This window comes from Enoplosus armatus, chromosome 2 (assembly GCF_043641665.1).
Source record: "Enoplosus armatus isolate fEnoArm2 chromosome 2, fEnoArm2.hap1, whole genome shotgun sequence".
Classification (NCBI taxonomy): Eukaryota; Metazoa; Chordata; class Actinopteri; order Centrarchiformes; family Enoplosidae; genus Enoplosus; species Enoplosus armatus.
Window position 1 is genome coordinate 19,863,569 of NC_092181.1, and position 18,418 is coordinate 19,881,986.

At 42.1% G+C, this 18,418-nt stretch overlaps 1 protein-coding gene across 1 annotated transcript in view; it reads left to right on the forward strand.

The window, feature by feature from the left end:
- Nucleotides 1-7,008: 7,008 nt before the first annotated feature.
- Nucleotides 7,009-18,418, forward strand: part of hhip (hedgehog interacting protein) — a 31,686-nt gene continuing 20,276 nt past the window's right edge. The window contains exons 1-3 of the mRNA XM_070924575.1: nucleotides 7,009-7,278; nucleotides 11,166-11,358; nucleotides 16,872-17,016. Of these exons, the coding sequence (XP_070780676.1) occupies nucleotides 7,009-7,278; nucleotides 11,166-11,358; nucleotides 16,872-17,016 (608 nt within the window). The remainder of the gene's footprint in view (nucleotides 7,279-11,165; nucleotides 11,359-16,871; nucleotides 17,017-18,418) is intronic.

The window sequence follows — 18,418 nt, forward strand, 5'->3', positions numbered from 1 at the left end:
AGCTGCTAATGAGAACCTTAAGGCCACGAGGAGGCAAAACACATCTGACTAACATGCAGTTGTGCTCGACCAATTCGGAGACTTTGTGGCTATTACAGTGTTAGCTGGTACATAAAGAGCAGCGGGGGCAAGGTGGAAATGCACCTGGACATAAATAATTAAACATGTTGATGTCACACTGAGTTTAGAGCAAGTGAGGCTAACCAAAGCAGTAGCAAATCTGGCACATTACAGTTTTCAAGCTGTTGCATCAAAGCTACCACCAAATACCTTCCATGGCTAGTATGAACCAAAAACACAAAGGAGACCACAGTTTGAATTACATTTAGGGTGGCAATATGAAAATGTATACTGTAATAACTGGCCAGTGTTTTCTAGCAGACGTACCTTGGACTAACTGAAAGGGATTAGAACAAAAACATCCTGACAGGAGAGGCTGGCACATTATAAAAATGACTCATGCTTGGTAACCAGATACCAGACAAAGGGGAAGTTTTCACTTCAGCTTTTTGATATAAAAGAACAAGGGCCAGACAAGGAAATATTACTCTGAAATGAGACCTCAAAACAATTCCCTGGGACAATAAAACACAGTGGGTTCCCAAACAGTGACCTTTGTATGGAGGGAAGAAAGGAAAAAACCTCAAAACTGATTCCATACCACACCTAACTGCCTTCTTGGGAGCGTCTGTTCCATTCGCCTCTTTTCCTTCAGTGGTAAAACGATCCAAAGAGACTGTGTAAACCGGGATTTCACAATTGACCACAAGTCCTGGGAAAACTATATAATGTCCACTTTTGAGAGAACTTGTACAGCACTACACTATCATACCTATCATCCCCCAAAACTCACACTGAGGACCACCTTGAGAGCTACTTTTCCAAATAATAGAAGGAATGGATAAAACACTTTCCATTTGCTTAATCTAAATACAGGTGGAATTGATTAATCTGACCTGTGTGTCCGCTAGCCTTTTTGTTTGAATGATAAGAGTTCAATATACAGTATGTGGCAGTAAAGCAACACTGCAGGCAAGTCTCCTCAGATGAAATGTTGAAGTTTAGAGTGAGAATTGATGCCTTCCATATCCACCAAGCAAGCAAGAATTTGGGGCATAAACTCCCTGGCATGGTTCTTAATAAAGGCAGAAATTGCTTAGAAGGGGTGTGACACTGATTAGATTTGAAACGGTGTGAAAATAATCTCTTAACGAGCAAATCTGCAAAGGAAAAAAATGGCATTAGAATGTCATGCCGTGTGATTTCACCTGTTCTTCTTACATGTCTGTGTTTAAAAGAATAACACAAGCAATCACTCCCTGTACTTTTTCATGCTAAATATTTTCACTTGAGCTGATCTGCCCAAAGGCAAGTTGATAGCCAGCTAATGACATTAGTGGGCCCTCATTTGTCAAACGTTTTAGACAGTACATTTGAAAAAACACAGATACGGATATGCATGCGCACACACACATACACCCACTCCTCTGCCTGGCTTATTTGGATGCCATGAGATGAGAGGAGCACACAATAGTTTCGGGCCTACCTGATGGAGAGCCTGAGAGGCCAAGCAGGAACAGATGGGCTGAGGACGGCGGGGTACTGGGAATGAGGGAGTAAAGGGAGGGAAAGAAGGGAGAGAGAATCGACAGTCAGGGACCACCATCATTGCTGCCCACACCAGACTACACTTACCACCACTCGCCCGCCCCCATCCCATCCCACCAAATTCATTTGCAGTGCAGTGATTCTCGACTGTAATGCATCTGCAATTTGCACACATATGTACAGTGCCTAACATGGTACTACTTTGGGATCTTTTAACCCCCTGATGGAAACATTTACAAACAAGTGGCCACAAAGAGTCATCAATCTGCACATTAACCTCTTACTTGCCTTTGGGGAATAGTGCAATTCTCTATTATAGGGTTCAGAGAGGACCAAAGAAACTGAAACAGGGAGGAAGTGGAAATAGTCTCTTTCAAAGCAGACTACAGAGGCAATTCGCCAAGTACTAACAGGACAGAGCTATGGTCACTTCAATCCTTGCTTGCTTTAAGATTAGAAAAGACATGATCAAAGTGAAGTGAGAGACTTGAGACCCCTGAGAGGTAGAATGACTACTTCTAAGCTCCCTCAGCTGGAATCTAAAGAGTCACTGTGCCAACACATCTGGAAAGGCATCTATCTGAAGCAAATCACTGATCACTTTCCTGTACGGAGCAATGCAAGCCATTGCTGCAGTATTTATCTCCCTGGAGCTATGTCAATGTATTTGTGTGTATTTACATGCATCAGGCATTGAGTTTCGCGTAAACAGCGACAGGACACTTCATCTTCTTGACTTGTGCAACCCGGTATGTGTCTCGTGCCACCGCACCAGGGAGCCCTGGGTGGCTTTAGTTACTCATTCCATGTGTATATTTTAGCCAAACAAGGCCTAAGGACACTCCAGGGTGGTACAGAGGAAGGAGGGGCGAGGAAGCTAAAGGCGAAGTAGTGTGGTCCAATGGTTGAAGCCAATGATTTAGAGGCTGTTGATACCGGGCAGACAGCCCAGGCTCAGTCACTGACTCACTGTAGATGACGCTGCATAAGTCACTACACTTAAAATGTCCTCATGTGTTTAGAAATGTTCAAGTGGAAATCAGGCGCGCTCACACAGCTGGAAATCGCTACTGGATCTGATTTTCTTGTTTCTCTCTCGCTTTTCCCTGAAGCTTTCATAAACAGATGGCAGAGGCTCATTAAGCTGTTGTCAGGACTATTAATGACATTGTGAACACTTTCCGAGCTCTGTATGCCTTAGGGCTTGCGATTGCCAAAGCTGGGCCATTAAAGAAGGTGTGAGAGTAACACAATGCTGCTGTGTGCTGCAAGGTGAGGGATGGAAGCCATGAAAGAAAAGTATGCACATGGTTGAATGGCTGTTAGCAGCGGGCTGACGTTAATGATTTCATGTTAGTGGTGGAGTTGAGAAAAATTGTATAATGTGATGTGATTGCAGCACTGTGGAACTGGAATTCGGATGCATTGACCCTGCGATGCTATATTGTGTACATGTATTCTGTGCATTGTCTGTGCTCCAATTCTACGGTAGAGGGGAATACACTACAGTCATACTGTACTGTCAGATAAGTACTGGCCACAAATACCGGTGGTGCTTTTAGCTAAATGCTAACACCAGAATGCTAACATGCTCACAGTGACAAGGCCAACATGCTCATAATAAGCAAGTATAATGTTTACCATGTTCACCATCTTAGTTTAGTGTGTTAGCATGCTAACATTTGCTAACTAGCACGAAACACAAACTACAGCTGAAGCAGATGGTAATGCCATTATTAGCTTTACAGGTAATTAGTCATAAACAAAGTATTGGACAAATTGAATAAATTGGAAATTTTGACCTGATGATGGCGTTGGATCTAAAGTCAGGTAATCAATCAATAAATTGTAATCAAGCGATTACAATTCATTCAGAGGAGAATATGAATGTGTGTACCAAATTTCATTGCAATCCATCCAATAGTTGTTGAGACATTTCACTCAAAGCCACAAATGTGAACCTCATGGTGGTGATAGAGGAAAGGCTTAGAGATCATCAAAATCATGAGGATTCATCCTCTGAGGACCATGAATGTCTTTCCTAAATTCCATGGTAATCCATCAAATTATTATTGAGATATTTCAGTCTGGACCAAAGAGGTGGACCAACAGATGTCTCGACTGACCAACATTACCATCCATAGAGCCATGCAGCTAGCATGGCAGCTAGCATGGCTAAAAAGCTAATCATCTGAAAACAGAACAGAGGCTGGATTTCTGATTCTGAATCATAGCAACATGACAAGAGTTTAAAATAGACTGCTTCCAATTTTTACAGTTTTTTTGACTTTCTCTTCCGTGTTCATAGATTATTACTGTGTCACATAATGGCTAAAAATCCTACTTTTCTTGCAGCTCCTACAGATGAATTCCACTGGACCTGCAGCTAAGTGTTGGCAACCTCTAACAACACGCGGAGACAACTTTAGTTGGACTTATGAACTGAGAGGTGTGAGGCAGTTGTTTTCGCCTGCTTGGAATGGAAAAATTTAAAAAACACAAATGGAGTTCTGTCATCAGTCCTGTTATATGCTCGTGATTACGATGCTGAGTTATGAAGCAAACAATGCAGAAACAGAATGGACGGAGAGAACAGAGTAAACTTTCAACATCTCAGTCTGGAGGCGGCAATGAGAGCATGCAGAGCTCCAGACTCATGTTGTTGATCCTTATGTGGTCACACGCAAACCTAACCATCATCCTCTGGGATATCCTCTCGGAGGGTCAGATGGTGAGCGCATGAGAATTTCCCCACTGACCCTGCAGAAATAAAAGGGTAAAGCAGGTGGGAATCTTTTCAGGGAATTGTCATGTTATCTTATTCATATCAATATTGAGTTACAAGCACGGTCGAAATGAGCCAAATTGAAGCAAAGTGAGCTTTAGAATTCATCTCCACACCTGAAGTGTGACGCAATAAATGTAATAAAACCATCAGTTCTGATCATGTGGATAGCAAGTATTGCAAGAGAAGACACTTTATATGGCTGTTTGCTTATTTCTTCATGTGCATGCATGCATGTGTGTGTGTGTGTGTCGGCTCTGAGCCTGTGCCTCACCAGGACTCTGTCAGCTTAGAACTGCGGTCTGTCGAACTGTGATTCTCTCTAATGGTCTATCTCTCCCAGCAGATGTACTCCTCTCTGCTCCACAGCTGCATCCCACATGTTTTCACGCTGTTCGACAATGCAGTTATATTCTTTTTCTCTGCATGGAGCTCTAGTGTTGGTGGTGGTGGTGGCAGATTCCTTCTCTGCATATGGTCTTGTTCCTTCCCTCCTTTACATCCAGAATACTGCAGTAGCACTTTGGCTATACTTGGTCCTGAAATGGCTCCAGTTGGGTAACGTAAAGAATGTAGAGGGTGGGGGGTCAGATCTGGCAGGGTCTGCCACAGCTTCATAGCACACACAGTCATTTCCATAATTGCCCACAATCAAACCAACCCCTCCTGGATTCCTCCCGCTCCAGATTCCTGTAGATAAGCTGAGCTGGGGCTCTAGTGAGTGCCGGAGACCCCCAAGTAAGAACAGGTGCCGCTAATGTAACTGATTTCAGATTCTCTGTGTATACAAAAAAAAAGGGGGCGGTTGTTTCTCCAGTAATTGCCATGGTTGGACATTCCCTTTCGGATCGCTATCGTGAGACTTTTTCTGAAGAGGGGAATGAAAGAGGATTTGTCCCACATTTGTGTCGGTGTTATCAGGAGCCAAATTAAGATGCCTTACAGTATATACAACTGTAGGGCAGCAAATTGCTGGGCATCAGGTCACAGTGATTGATTCACATTGCAGCTGATTTTCCACTGCCAAACACATGTAATTCTTTATTCTGCGGCTACCAGAATAAACCTTTTAGACCATATTTAGAAACAAAGTCAAACACCCATGACACAGTTTGTGATGTAACATAATATTCTCCATTTTCATGTCGGTGTCTTGCAGAAATCTCCATGCCTCTCCTGTAAACTCAGTTATTCCAGAACAGAAAAAAAACTTTCAAATATTTTAAAGACTTGGCTCATGTCCATGGCCATGAAGTAACTCCAACATATGAATAGCAGTGGAAGATGTATTCTGATTAGTTATGTCCAAGTACCAATACCACAATGTGAAAATACTCCATTACAAGTGAGAGTCCTGCATTCAAGTAAAAGTATGAAAATATTATCAGAAAAATGTACTTAAAGCATCAAAAGTAGAAGCACACAATATGCAAGAAAACTGATACATTAACATTTAAGAAATATAGTTGTCATGGGGGAGCTAATTTTAATTACTTTATATACTGTCAGTCTATAACAAGGCATCATATTCTATAAACTTACCCAATGTCTTGTAAATGTAGGTAAAATCTGAATCTGCAGAGCAACGACAGCTGTCAAAAAATACAGTGGATTAAAAACTTTTTTTCTTTGAAATGCAGTGGAGTAGAAGTATAAGGTAGCAGAAAATACTCACTACTATAGTACAAGTACCTTAGAATTGCACTGGAATGCAGTTTTTGAGCAACTGTACTTAGTTACATTTCACCACTGAAAGAAGTGCTATATTTTATATGGACTGGAAAAGGAAACCGGAGGGTTAATACTGTATTATTAGTCATTTTCCCCTGAACTATTACCAGTTACCAATAAAAAAAAGTGTTTATAATTTGTTTACATCATACATTTAAGGCTGAAGTAGACTTGAGTAATAACTTTCTTTACTTGTTCGGTCGGCTGAGCCCAACAGCGAGTCTCTCGCCGCCTCCACTCTCCGTCCTCCGCTCTGCCAGGTAACTGTTTACCTCGACGTGGACGCGACTGTGGCCACATGCGCGCACCCGCGGAGTCATACGTCACCGTGCTCGCTCCGCTTCTCGCGCGCTGGTTAAAAAGAAGGAGGAAAGAGCACGGGAAAACATGTGAGCGGTCTGAGGACTTTAGTGAGAGACAACTTTTATGTCTTATATGTTTTTTTGACCCCGTGCATGCACAAACCGCCGTGCTGTGCTTAAAAGGAATTACGTCTAAAGGAACGTCACGGCTCTTTTGCAGTTCACGGTGTTGTTGGGTTTTGACTTTTTCTGTTCATTAGGATAAATTGTGTTATTGATTTGCTTTTATTTTATTTTATTTTTTATTTCTGAGTTGTATTATGTGAGCAGAAGCAACAATAATTTATTTTTAAACACCTTTCTTTATAGCAGTGAATCAAATTTAGGACACCTGCTCTGAAACAGCATATTTGTCATTTTCCTGTAGTTATTGGCTTCTGCTGCTTGGAGAAATATAGCCCAAATAAAAAAGAAATATTACATTGCTGGTTAACCCCACTCTTTTGGGGAAAGGGGGACAGAGCTTGTGCTTTTTTTTGTTGTATTTTCACATTTTTGGTTAATTTTATGATTTTTTAAACTATGAAGCATTTGCAATTTGTGCTCGTCCTGGCCATCGCGGTCAACGTGTGGGAATGTGGAGACGCAAAATTCGGCGAGAGGGGAGAAATTAGCCCCAGGAGGAGAAGATGTTACGACGGAAGCTTGCCCAAGCGGCTGAAGAAAAGGGAGCGAAAAGTGTTGCTTGACGGCAGCAGCAGCGGAGAAGTTTGCCACAGGTTGTATCCTCGGGTGTCCTGCTGTCCCACCAGGAGAGCCGCCTATCAGATCCTGCACCGGAGGGATGCCAGGGTAGGTTAACGTACATGCACCACAGTGCATTTTCCTTAAATGAAGGGACTGGGTTTTACTGCTAAAACGCCTCAGGGGAGGCATTTCCAGCCCTTGTGTATTGTCATTCCGCCTCTTATTGCCGACAGCTGAATTTGGGGATGGTAGGGGAAATTGCCCCGGGCTATGCTGCCTCTGAATGTCCCGATGAAAAAGTCTTATTTTAACATTCCTACTGGGACATATAATTTGTCTATGGTAGTCAATGGTAGGTAACCTCACCATACCTTTGTGTTTTTTTTAAACTATTACCTATAGGTTCGCCATGTAAAATCCCAAGTTGTGACACATGCTGTGTCTCTTTACTATTATTTTATCAATGTTTATATTTTTAGTCTCTTGATATCGCTCTAATATCCTTATAATATCTTCTCATAGCAACTTATTTTGCTTGTATAGGGTCTGTTTATCTTTTCTGTGAGGGTTTACCTGTTTCTGTTTTGCTTACCTGGTCTGAAATTGAATGAATTACCATGTTTTGAGGGTAAATGTTCATTTTGTTTACCAGGTGTCTTTGCTATACACAATCCGGTGCAACTCTAATTCAGCTGTCCAATGCGCTTCAGCGTTACCATGGTAATCACTCGCCGATTTACGTTACTTCTCGCCACAGTCAGCTACAACTGTCAGGAGAAGCTAAACCGTTGAACCGTTTACCCGAAAAGGTAGGAGCTCGGTTGTACTTCTTTTTTTAATCAACCGTCGACCTTTTTTACCGCAACTGGGAGCTGATAGCGAACTGTTTTCTCGTCTCGTTCGTTCACCAGCCATTCTTCGGCGTTAGCGTGCAGGACTTTGTTTGCCCAACGTATCAACGTTAAGGGGAAAGCTCCACGAAATGTACCGGGCTCCCGCTTTTGACCGGTGTGGCACCGACCGAAGTGATAACATAAGTGTTAAAATGTCGTGTAAGCTACCTCTGCTCCGTTTCCGTGGGGGAAAAGGCATGAAAAAAAGCGAATGTATGCGCCAAACTTGTAGCGGATTCCGTTGGATCCTCACCGGGCCATTCTCATGTAAACCACTCCTCGAATCATTCAGTGGCTGGGTGGTATCTCACTTTGTGTTGCGACAAAAAGCCATATTGCATCATTTAATTTGCTCAAGTCATGCAAATAAGAGGGGGGAAACTCAATAGGACGAACTCGACTTCTCCTCCTCCCCACTACACTGCCCACACACGGAGTCCTTTCTGATTATGGCAAAAGAATAACAACAACACCATTGTGTTTGTTGGTTTCACTAATGGGAGAAGCTGGAGAACATCACTCTCCCCCGTCATCAGCCCTGTCCAAGTGTTAATGCCTTTGAGAGGATGTGTGTCCCTCACTATATCCCCCTGCCAACCAACTTACACCTATTCCCTGAGGATAAGTGTTTTGTTAAAACTTACTGTTGCCTACAGTGCTCAGTGCTCTCTCCTTCTCTGACCATATGAGGTTTGCAGAGCGGAAGACTTTTTCCAAGTGTGGCATTGTATATTAATATGTTTGTTCCGGCAATTTCATTGGAAAAAGCCATTATGCAAATGCTTTCGTAGAAAGAAGTAATCCTGTAACAGCTGTTCTCCCACACGAAGTCATGCATTGCAGCTTGGTGTGATGCCAACTTTAGAAAATCTAATGTAAACATCTGAAATAGCCTGGGAATACCTCAATGACAATTTTATTTTATTTTTTTACATTATTATAGCTCCATGTTTGTTTGATTATGGCTCTGTTTTTGACCTGCTTTAGCATGTCCTCAGCAAAAGTGCAACAGCTGAGCCTCATTGCCATTTTCTCCCTGCTTTTGAGGAACGTACTCGCTGAGATTCAGCAAAAGACAACAAACAAAGGTCCACTTGTTCTGGTTTGGATGATGGCAACATTGGAGCCCATCCCAGCAACATATGGACACAGGGCATGGCTGAGAGCACACAAATGCTACTCTCCGTGGACCTTGTGCCAGCCCATGGCACACAGAATCAATGGGCAATTTAGAGCAGGAGGGCAGGCATGCCCACAACACTACATGGCATGAATGTAGAGGGCACGGAGACAGAGGAACACACCACACATTCAGGGTCATAGCCAACCCGGAGCTCCCTTTTTGAGGAAAACGTCAACAATTAGATAAAATAAAGAACAAAAGTGGGATTCAGATCAGAGTTTCAACTATTGAACCTCAAATAGACTAGAATTTATTTTCCTTCTCAAATTTGTCCATTATACTGCCGTTTATGATGAGAGTTTTATTGTATATGTTAGTATATTTTTCAGGTAGACCCTCAAGGTTTTTCCAGAGGTTCTGCCACCTGTTGTGTAAACATGGCTGTGAATAACTTCTTAGCAGAAAATCTTTTCCTCAGTTGCAGTTTGTTCTGCAGTGAGAGCGAAGTGTAAGGCATCCATATGTTGGCCTTGGGTCCGCTGGTCTAATTGACTTCGACAGACTGCTAATTTGTTGATACCAGAGTGGGAATGATGTGCCTGTCTATCTCTAAATTGGTGTTTACACATGGACCTCACACAGAGCAAAGCACTACCAGCCTGCCTGCCTGCCTGGCTGCCCAAGCAGCGCCGCTCTTGACCTAAAACAGATTACATTGTGTTTTATTACAGCTAATTTGTTACGTAAACAATCCTGCTAATTTCTTTTGGATTAACTCTTTGTGTACTTTTGCGTAATGACCCCAAATCAGGCTTTGAGGCTCTTTATTTGGCTTCATTCATTTCATGCCCGAGATCTGTCAGACATGGGAATTGTAATTTGACTTTAACTGTTTATGAACTTGGGTAAGTAGGCAGTGAATGAGATGATTTCTTTGTTTATTTCTCCAAACAGACAGGGTGTTCCAACCTCAATCTTTAACAAGTTGGTATCAAAGGATATAGTGTTGGATATTACAGAAAATGTTGTTAGGATAGGATAGAAATGTGAAAACATCAGTACTTCAGTTTTAAAATGTCCAATTGCAGGGCTTTGTTGTTATTTTAAAAGCTCTGAAGAAATGTTTCAGTGGGAAAATGAGGAAAGAGGCTATACCACCATTACCAGTGAAAATGTGGAGTGTCTTTGCAGTGTGAATGGTGCGAATGTTCATGCAGATCGTGGTAGAGATGCTGCAGACTTTCACACTATACAAGTGACTGTCTGTCTCACTCCTCATTCTTCATTCTACAGATGATGCTGTGAAAGAAAGACAGTTGCTGTCTGAACAAACTGCACAATACCAACCCTAACCAAACAACAATAGTAACTATCCATAACTATCAACAATAACTATCCAAAAGGCCACATGTCAAATCTGCAGATCATGTAGAATATAAACAGACTCCGTGATGACATTGACATTTGACATATGATGTGGCATGTGAAGTAATGGGTTTATGAAAAGTGTTGTTAACATACTTATTTGAATGTGTGGTTGTAACGTCAGAGTATTTGTGTTAAGTAGAGATCTCTGACTGTGTGGTAACTGGGGTCAGATTAGCTAATTTATGGCTGTTGAATGGGAAAGTCTGATGAGGGTTGGAAAGTGCTTAAGCATCTCATCATTTTATTGTAGGAAAGATTTAAACATTTAATAAAAACCATTCATTTTACACATTACATGGGCTGATATATACATGTGTTAAAAACTTTCAAGGGCTAAAACTTGCTTTAGAAAAGTAATTCGGACTCACTGGGATCATTTGGAAACATCTATTGTTGTACAGTTCCTTAAAAATCTCAAACAATGTCTAGTTGTCAGCTGTCCAGGTAATCTGAACTACTTGGGGGCTTGCCTGTGCGAATTGAAGTAAGAAGTAAAAGTTAACAGCCCACCATTTTAATCACTGGTCCATGTTGCGTGTGGTCTCCAGATTTTCTCCACCAACAACACCGAATGTGGACGTCTCCTGGAGGAGATCAAGTGTGCTCGCTGCTCCCCCAATGCCCAGGTGTTGTTCCACTCCTTGGACATGGATAAGATGCCACACAGGGAGCCAGACCTGCCACGGCTCTGCCAGGACTTCTGCCGCGAGTTCTACTACACCTGCAGGGGGCAAATACCAGGTAATTAAGCAGATAATAATGACCATGAATGTGACTTGAATTATAGCCCCTGTGTGGTTACCTGGTGATGCGCAAGCAAACATATACACATAAGTAGAGCAAGTGAAAGTAGCGTTATACTTGCTCGTTTAAGTCTCGTATATTTGAAATCAAACTTACACGTCTGATTGTGATGAATTAAAATTCACAGCAGCCTTCATTTCTCATTGAGTCTGCACATGTAGAACTGGCAGATTTTTGGACTTATGCAAGAAGTGGTGCGTCAGTAGTCTGGTCTGTGAATATTTATTTATCCAGCTCTTACCTCATCTGACCTCACCTCCATTTGTTGCTGAGCTTGTCTCACAAGTTTGCTTGCTCACTGCCTCGCTCCTTGCTTTACTGTTGCACTTTAATGCATCAGTAAAATTACTCGCCACACGCTGCCTATACAGACACAACACCAGTTTGCTGAGTAGTCTGCAGACTGATCTAGCACATTCGTTCAAGCAAATAGCAGAGCAATATTTGTGCTTTTTATGACACAGTATTCAGTCAAGCTGTGTTTATGGTACCAGGCGCAGAAAGTCTTGTTCTCTTGTCTGTTAGGTTTGTCGTGCAAGTTTATTTTAATCAGCATAAATTTGCAAACATTTGACTTTTTTGAAGACCTTGAGAGTAGTAACAATACACAGATTTGAGGCATTTGCAAAGGTGGGTGTGAAAACAAATTTCTCACATACACTAACAAAAGCCAGCCCAGCCTGACCAGTGTACCAGAAAACTGGACTGGAGCAAAATGAACTATTTTATGACCTGCTCCTGGATACTGCTCACCAGACTCAACTCCTGGGGTTGATTCTGTATTCGGGATGCATAAGCACCCTAGCTGTGGTCTAGACATGACTGCCCGGCACCTTGCTTCCTCAGACTGTCACTTAAAAACCTGTGTCTCATGGTCTGCCACCAGTATGTTTTCATTTGAGCAGTAAGTTCACATGAATCTAAACATAGTTGAAGTGTTGCTTAACTGGACCCTGTCATCTCTGACTATGAGCTCTACTATGAGATGGCAGAATCCACTGAACCGGGAAAAACGAATTGATGCAATCCCATATCCTTGTGGATACGGTACTGCTAAATGATAGGAACCCTTCTGCCCCCTGAAAGCATTTGTCCTTCAGAAGAATTTCCTTTGAAGGGTTGCAAGATCACAGGTACCTGTGCCTTCAGAGTGCATACCAAACATGATCAAACACTTTTTGACTGTCTTTTCTGCTCCAGCCAAGTCTTCTTCCAATCTCTGTCGCCACAAACTGATTAGATCTGCTCAGATTTGCAAACAGAGAACAGTTTCAAACACACTCGTCTGCAACCCACCCACATGCTACGCTGCAGCTCAAGTCAAATATCAATCATACATTCCATCTGAGTCCATCCTCGTCTGCATCTAATGGACTGCTGGCATGTCTTGTATAACACTTGAACTACAATTGAGGTTGGCGAGTGGGGCTCCACAGATCATAGAGAGAGGGAAGATGAAGAAGACTTGTCTGGAGTTACATTACTTGCTCATGAGCTGACAGACATGTGGGCTCAGAGAGTCAAACCAAAAAAGCTCAGGAGACGAATCCAGAGAAGAATCCCCCCTCCCTGTGTTCACCGTCGTGCTCCTCCCCGCTCACCCCCCCACGTCAGCCCTCCACAGATCAGCATATGTGGTGACGAATGACACATTTATTTTTCTACAAAGGTTGTGTGTATGTAAAACTGCTGAAGTGCATCAAGATGTCAAGTACTTTGGGTGGGCCACCCAGGTTGCCTTGGAAGATAACCAGATGGAAGTATAACTTAAGCGCTGGGGAGCCGGGAATATGGACAGAGTTCTGTCTCTCGCTCTCCCTCTCTCTTTCTCTCTCTTTCTCTCTCTTTATCCCCTTCTTTGCTCTCTCTCTCTTTCTCTCCTGTCTTTTTTCTTTTGCATGCTCTTCTTCTTCTCCTTTACTTGATTCATACTCTTTTCCAATCTTTTTTTCTGTTAGGGCACACAGTACAATGAAGGTGGAACATGTTGTCAAAGCATGTAGATTTACAATACCTCACAATAAACATACGCACCCTGCTAAACACAAAAAGATGAATTAGATTGAATCATATTGCAGAGAGAAATCTCTCCCAAAAAGTTATATGCATTGTGTAGGCATTTTTAAATGTTTAATACACATTTTTTTTTTAGAAATTGTTGCTCTGAATCTTATCATGCGAGGCAGCAACTCTGAATATATATAAACATGAACAGACAATATGATATGTCTGTAACTTTTGCTAATTCAAAAATGGCTTACAGTATTAAAATGAAACAGTAGCCTTTACAGCATCCATAACTGTCGTCCAGCTCCCATGAAACTTCCAACTGGCCCTTGATTAGGCTATGTACTTAGCCCCCATTTCTCCATAAAGACATTTACTGCCTTGACTCTCACTTCTGCCTGGAGGCCTCCCACCTTCCCCGTACTCCTCTTCTCTCATATCTTCCTCACCCCCACACCCCCCACCCTGCACCCGAGGTCCCCAACCAGCATGGTTAAGATAACTGCAGACACAAGTGGGTGGGTGGTATAGCCAGAGCTGTGTGTGTTTCTATGTGTGTTTGATCTTCATGTTGTGTTTAGATGTTTGAGGGGATATCCTATCACCTCCAGTATTTGGTGCGGTCAGCGCTTGCGGTCGGTGTGGCAGGAGAGGGAGATGAAAGGAGGGACAGGGAGAGTCCTGTTTGTGTTTTTATCACTGGTGTATTTGCTCTCCTCTGTCCTCTGAGGGATTGACTAAAGGAAATAATATTGGCAAGATTGTTTTTAGGTCGCAAAGGGCCTCTGAGACCCACTGCACACTTTGCTTATTGCTGGGAATAATGTTGTGACTGCACAGGCTGGAGGCGTAGCTGTGTGTGACTGCCATGTTTATGCAAATCACTTTTTGCTCTGGCACTGAAACATTTAAGGTAAACCAGCAGGCTAAAGGGAATAAGGAATGATGTGTGAATGAAATACCTTCAACTGAACATGCTAAATTAGTAGGATACAATCAGTAAGTCAAGCCAAGTTAAGTTCATTTAGCCCAATATTGCAAATCACAAATTTGCCTCCACACTTTTCACAATCTGTACAGCATACAACACCCTCTATCCTTAGACCCTGGATTCAGAAAAGGTAAAACTCCCCAAAAAAAACTGAAAAATGTAAGAAACCTCAGAAAGTGCAAAATTATAGATAGAAACATATTTGAAGACTATGGATCTGGGTGGACGTTGTGCAACTTCCAGGTGTGTCCAAACAGATAGGACCTGAGCCACACAACCTCTTCTGCACCATGGAGACTTGGAAAGAGGACAGACTACAAAAACACACAAGAGGCAAAACTAAAGCTTACCATTCACACAGATAGAAGAAAGGAAACAAACACACAGAGGGAGAGAGAGACAAGGACATCATGCACACAAGGGAGAGAAAGAGAGAGACGAGAGGGGAGGCTGAATCTCCTGGACGACGAAGATCCAGATCCAAAACATCTGGAATGAGGCACCGGCAGCCAGGGAAGAGAGAGAGGTCTAGCACAGATTTTCAGGATGGCCGATGGTCCAGCACAGAGAAACCTAAGTGAAAAGAGCTGATGTCCATATTACAGAGAAAGGGGGCACGATAAGAAAAGGCCCTTTTTTTAAACTCTGTAGAGCGGAGAGCCTGGAATGGAATATAACGTTTAAGGAGATCAGACAGATGTGAAAGGGTGTGCCCATTTACAATTTTGTAATTCATCAAAATCACCTTAAAGTCTGATCTCCCATGAATAGGGACAGACACAATAAAAGGAAACTAAGATTGGTGTAATATGGTGCAATTTTCTAGTTCTAGTCATTTGAAGACTTTTAGTCCAAGCATACAGCAGGCCTGACAACAAAATGTTACAATAATCAAGTCTGGATGAAACAAAGGCTTGAATACGGGTCTCTAAATCAGCCATGGACAGAGAGGTCCACATTTTAGGTATGTTGCAAAAGGTGGAAAAAGATGGTCTTGGTGATTTCTTGAATTTGCTGATCAGAAGAGGGCCACGAACAAAGCCCTGGGGTACTACATATTTTGCATCATATAATTTTTACTTATCCAATGAAGAACATTTAGGGATGCCTAAGAATTGCAGGAATAATAAAATGTGATTTCCTCCAATTAATTGAATATACACAGTTGTGCACAGGGAAAACCATCACACAGAAGCAACCTTTTACACACACCCCAACACAGACCTTGGCTCTGTGTTGGGGTGGCCTTGTGATCAGAGTCTCTAGACCAGCTGGATGAGGGGAATATGACTTTACTCCTTGAAAGGTCAGGGCTTTGTGATTTTGTGGTGGTACATCTGGGTGTCACTTACTTTTAGATGGATGTAAAATTGTATTGTTATTGTATTGTTTATACGAGGTGGTAAATGCGTCATTAATCCAAATGAAACTGGCTAACAATTAAATTTTTATCAAGCACTTTGGTTGGGTTTTTCTGTATATGCAGTGTTCATTTGCAGAACATAAAGGAAAGACTCTATTGCAGTTTTGTCTCATTTCTTCAATTTAATCAGAGTTCACTGCCAGTGAAAACTGAAATGCTCTTGAAATACTCTCATTAAGTGATCACATAGAAGGCTTGTCTTGCTTTGTACCTCACAGCTTTTAGAATCATGTTAAAACTGCATTTTATATTGTGGGGTGAAGATGTGTGTTTTCTTCTAGATAGAGCATCTTTCTCAAGAACACTACTTTGGGGATGTCACTAAACAACAAGACACCAAGCCAAATCTCAAATGTCCCACGGGCCAGCTGATATATGATATTTTTAGTGGCAAAGAGAGAAAATGACAGCCCTGATGACACCTGATCTTGCATTGGGTGTATTTCAAGTTCTTTATTATCACTGTCTACTATGTTGCTGAAAAGAAAGCAAGTCTCAGAGTCTTTTCTTTGGGAATAAATTTGGAATAGTGCACAAGCATCATTTCATAAAAAATGCAAAATAATGCAAAATGCACATGAAGTATCTTTTCTCATGCAAAATAATGACAGCGCAAACTTTAACTGAGAATGCAATTTTTGTGCTCTGTGGAGTAGGCATAGTTCACTGCAGAGCCCCGTCTAATCTGTGAGCCATTTGGTTTGGCCCACTTTCTCCTCACTTGTTCATTTCAGCCCAGTCTAGCCAGGATTTGGTTTGGCTCATCAATCATAACTCCAACACTCCCAACACACAAGCACATCACATCCTTTCTCTCTTCCTCTTTTGTGCTCTCTTGCTCATACTCATACATGCACACACCTATATTACAGCCACAAAATGTAAGTACCGTAAAAACAATGTTTGGACAATATTCTTTGGATTTTCTCGGTTTAGCTGTTGAGCCAGTGTATGAAGTAATTTAACCATGCAGTATCTACAGTAAGTGTAAGACCCTCCGTCTATATCTGTATCTGTTGTGTTTGCTAGAACTATTCCAAGCCGATGTGGATGAGTTCTGCCAGTACTATGGGAGGAGGGATGCCAGTCTGTGCTTTCCAGATTTTCAAAGAAAGCAACCACAAGGACAAGATTCCAACTACTTGGGAGATGAGAAAATTGAAGATATCAGCAGGTTTGTAGCTTGACTTTTACTATGTTTTATTCCATTTCATGATTGACTTTTGCTATGGAAGATGTACATGTTATTATTTTGCATGGACTTTGGCTTGTTCAGTTTGTTTCAGTCATATGAACTTTTTCTTTTCAGACTTCATTAGTACTTATGAGTTCAGATTCATGACATTCAGCTGTGATTTTTGTGTCTTTATAGAAACAGGCGTAGCCTCGGTCACATGTTCTGGGTTCACTAGTCCATTTTGACATGGTCTTTACTCTCAAACAGAAATGCAATGCCATCTCTCCTCTAATCCTAAAGTTTGTCCAGACTGCATTTGCTCAGCTTTGCTCACATAATGAAAATGCTTATCCTGCGTCATTCTGGTTGCCTCCCTCACTGCAAAGGTCTGTACATCACAGAGGGCTTTGCCCTTTTGTCCATGGGGGGATGCCTTTCATCTCTGTTTTCCCTGAGGCAAGAAGGCCAAGCAGCATGTGCACCTGAATAGCAGCAACCAACATTCAGTCAAATAACTTCCAAAAGTTAGACTCGGGCTCATTTGTCGCATCTGTGCCTTTACCTCTCAGAGGTATACTCTGGTAAATGACCATGAGAAGGACTCTTATTTTATGCTTGGAGAAAGTGCCAAAAGTAAGTCACAGTTTTTGGCTAACATTATGGCCTTTGTTTTTGGGAATTAAGGCAGGGCTCAAGTGCTCATGTGTTACACAGAGGGAGTGGTGGTGCACTTTCTGGTATTTTCATGGCTGGTGGCACATAGCTCACCCTGGGAGCACATGGAAAACAGGATAGGACAAGAAGGAATCCATCAGTATGGAATACCAGTGAGTGTGTTAGTATTACGGGCTGGTATCAGCTGTGGCCAATCACATCAGCTTCTGTTATCCCCCTTAAAATCTGTGCTCTCTGCACCAAAGTGACCATGCTCACAGGTGGGAAAGCCACAAGAGTTCTTGGCCCTGTCTCTACAGTTTGGTCAGGTACCTGCACAATGTAGGGTGGACATGGGAGGTTTAGTTAGTTAGTGATGACGCATGCAGCTGTTGCCCTGATAAGCTGGTGTTTTTGAATTAAGATGGAAAGACGAAGAGAGAGGATTGGTGGGAACAGGTGGTTGTGAGGGAGTTCAGTGAAAGAAAGACATTTTAGTTGTCTTATAATATTTTCTATAATACATTCTTAGTATATCATAATTTACAACACTGACGATGACCTTCACAGCATAAACTATTTGAGTCACCAGCAAAGTTTGGATGTTTAGTTTAGCAACAGTCTGGTGCTTATTGCGCAAGATTTGATTAAGGGAGCTGATGAATCTTGGGTATGAAGTCAGATTTTCTCACTCAGATTAGAGACTGCAGATGGAAATCACTGTGTAACTGCTGCCTTCAGTCGG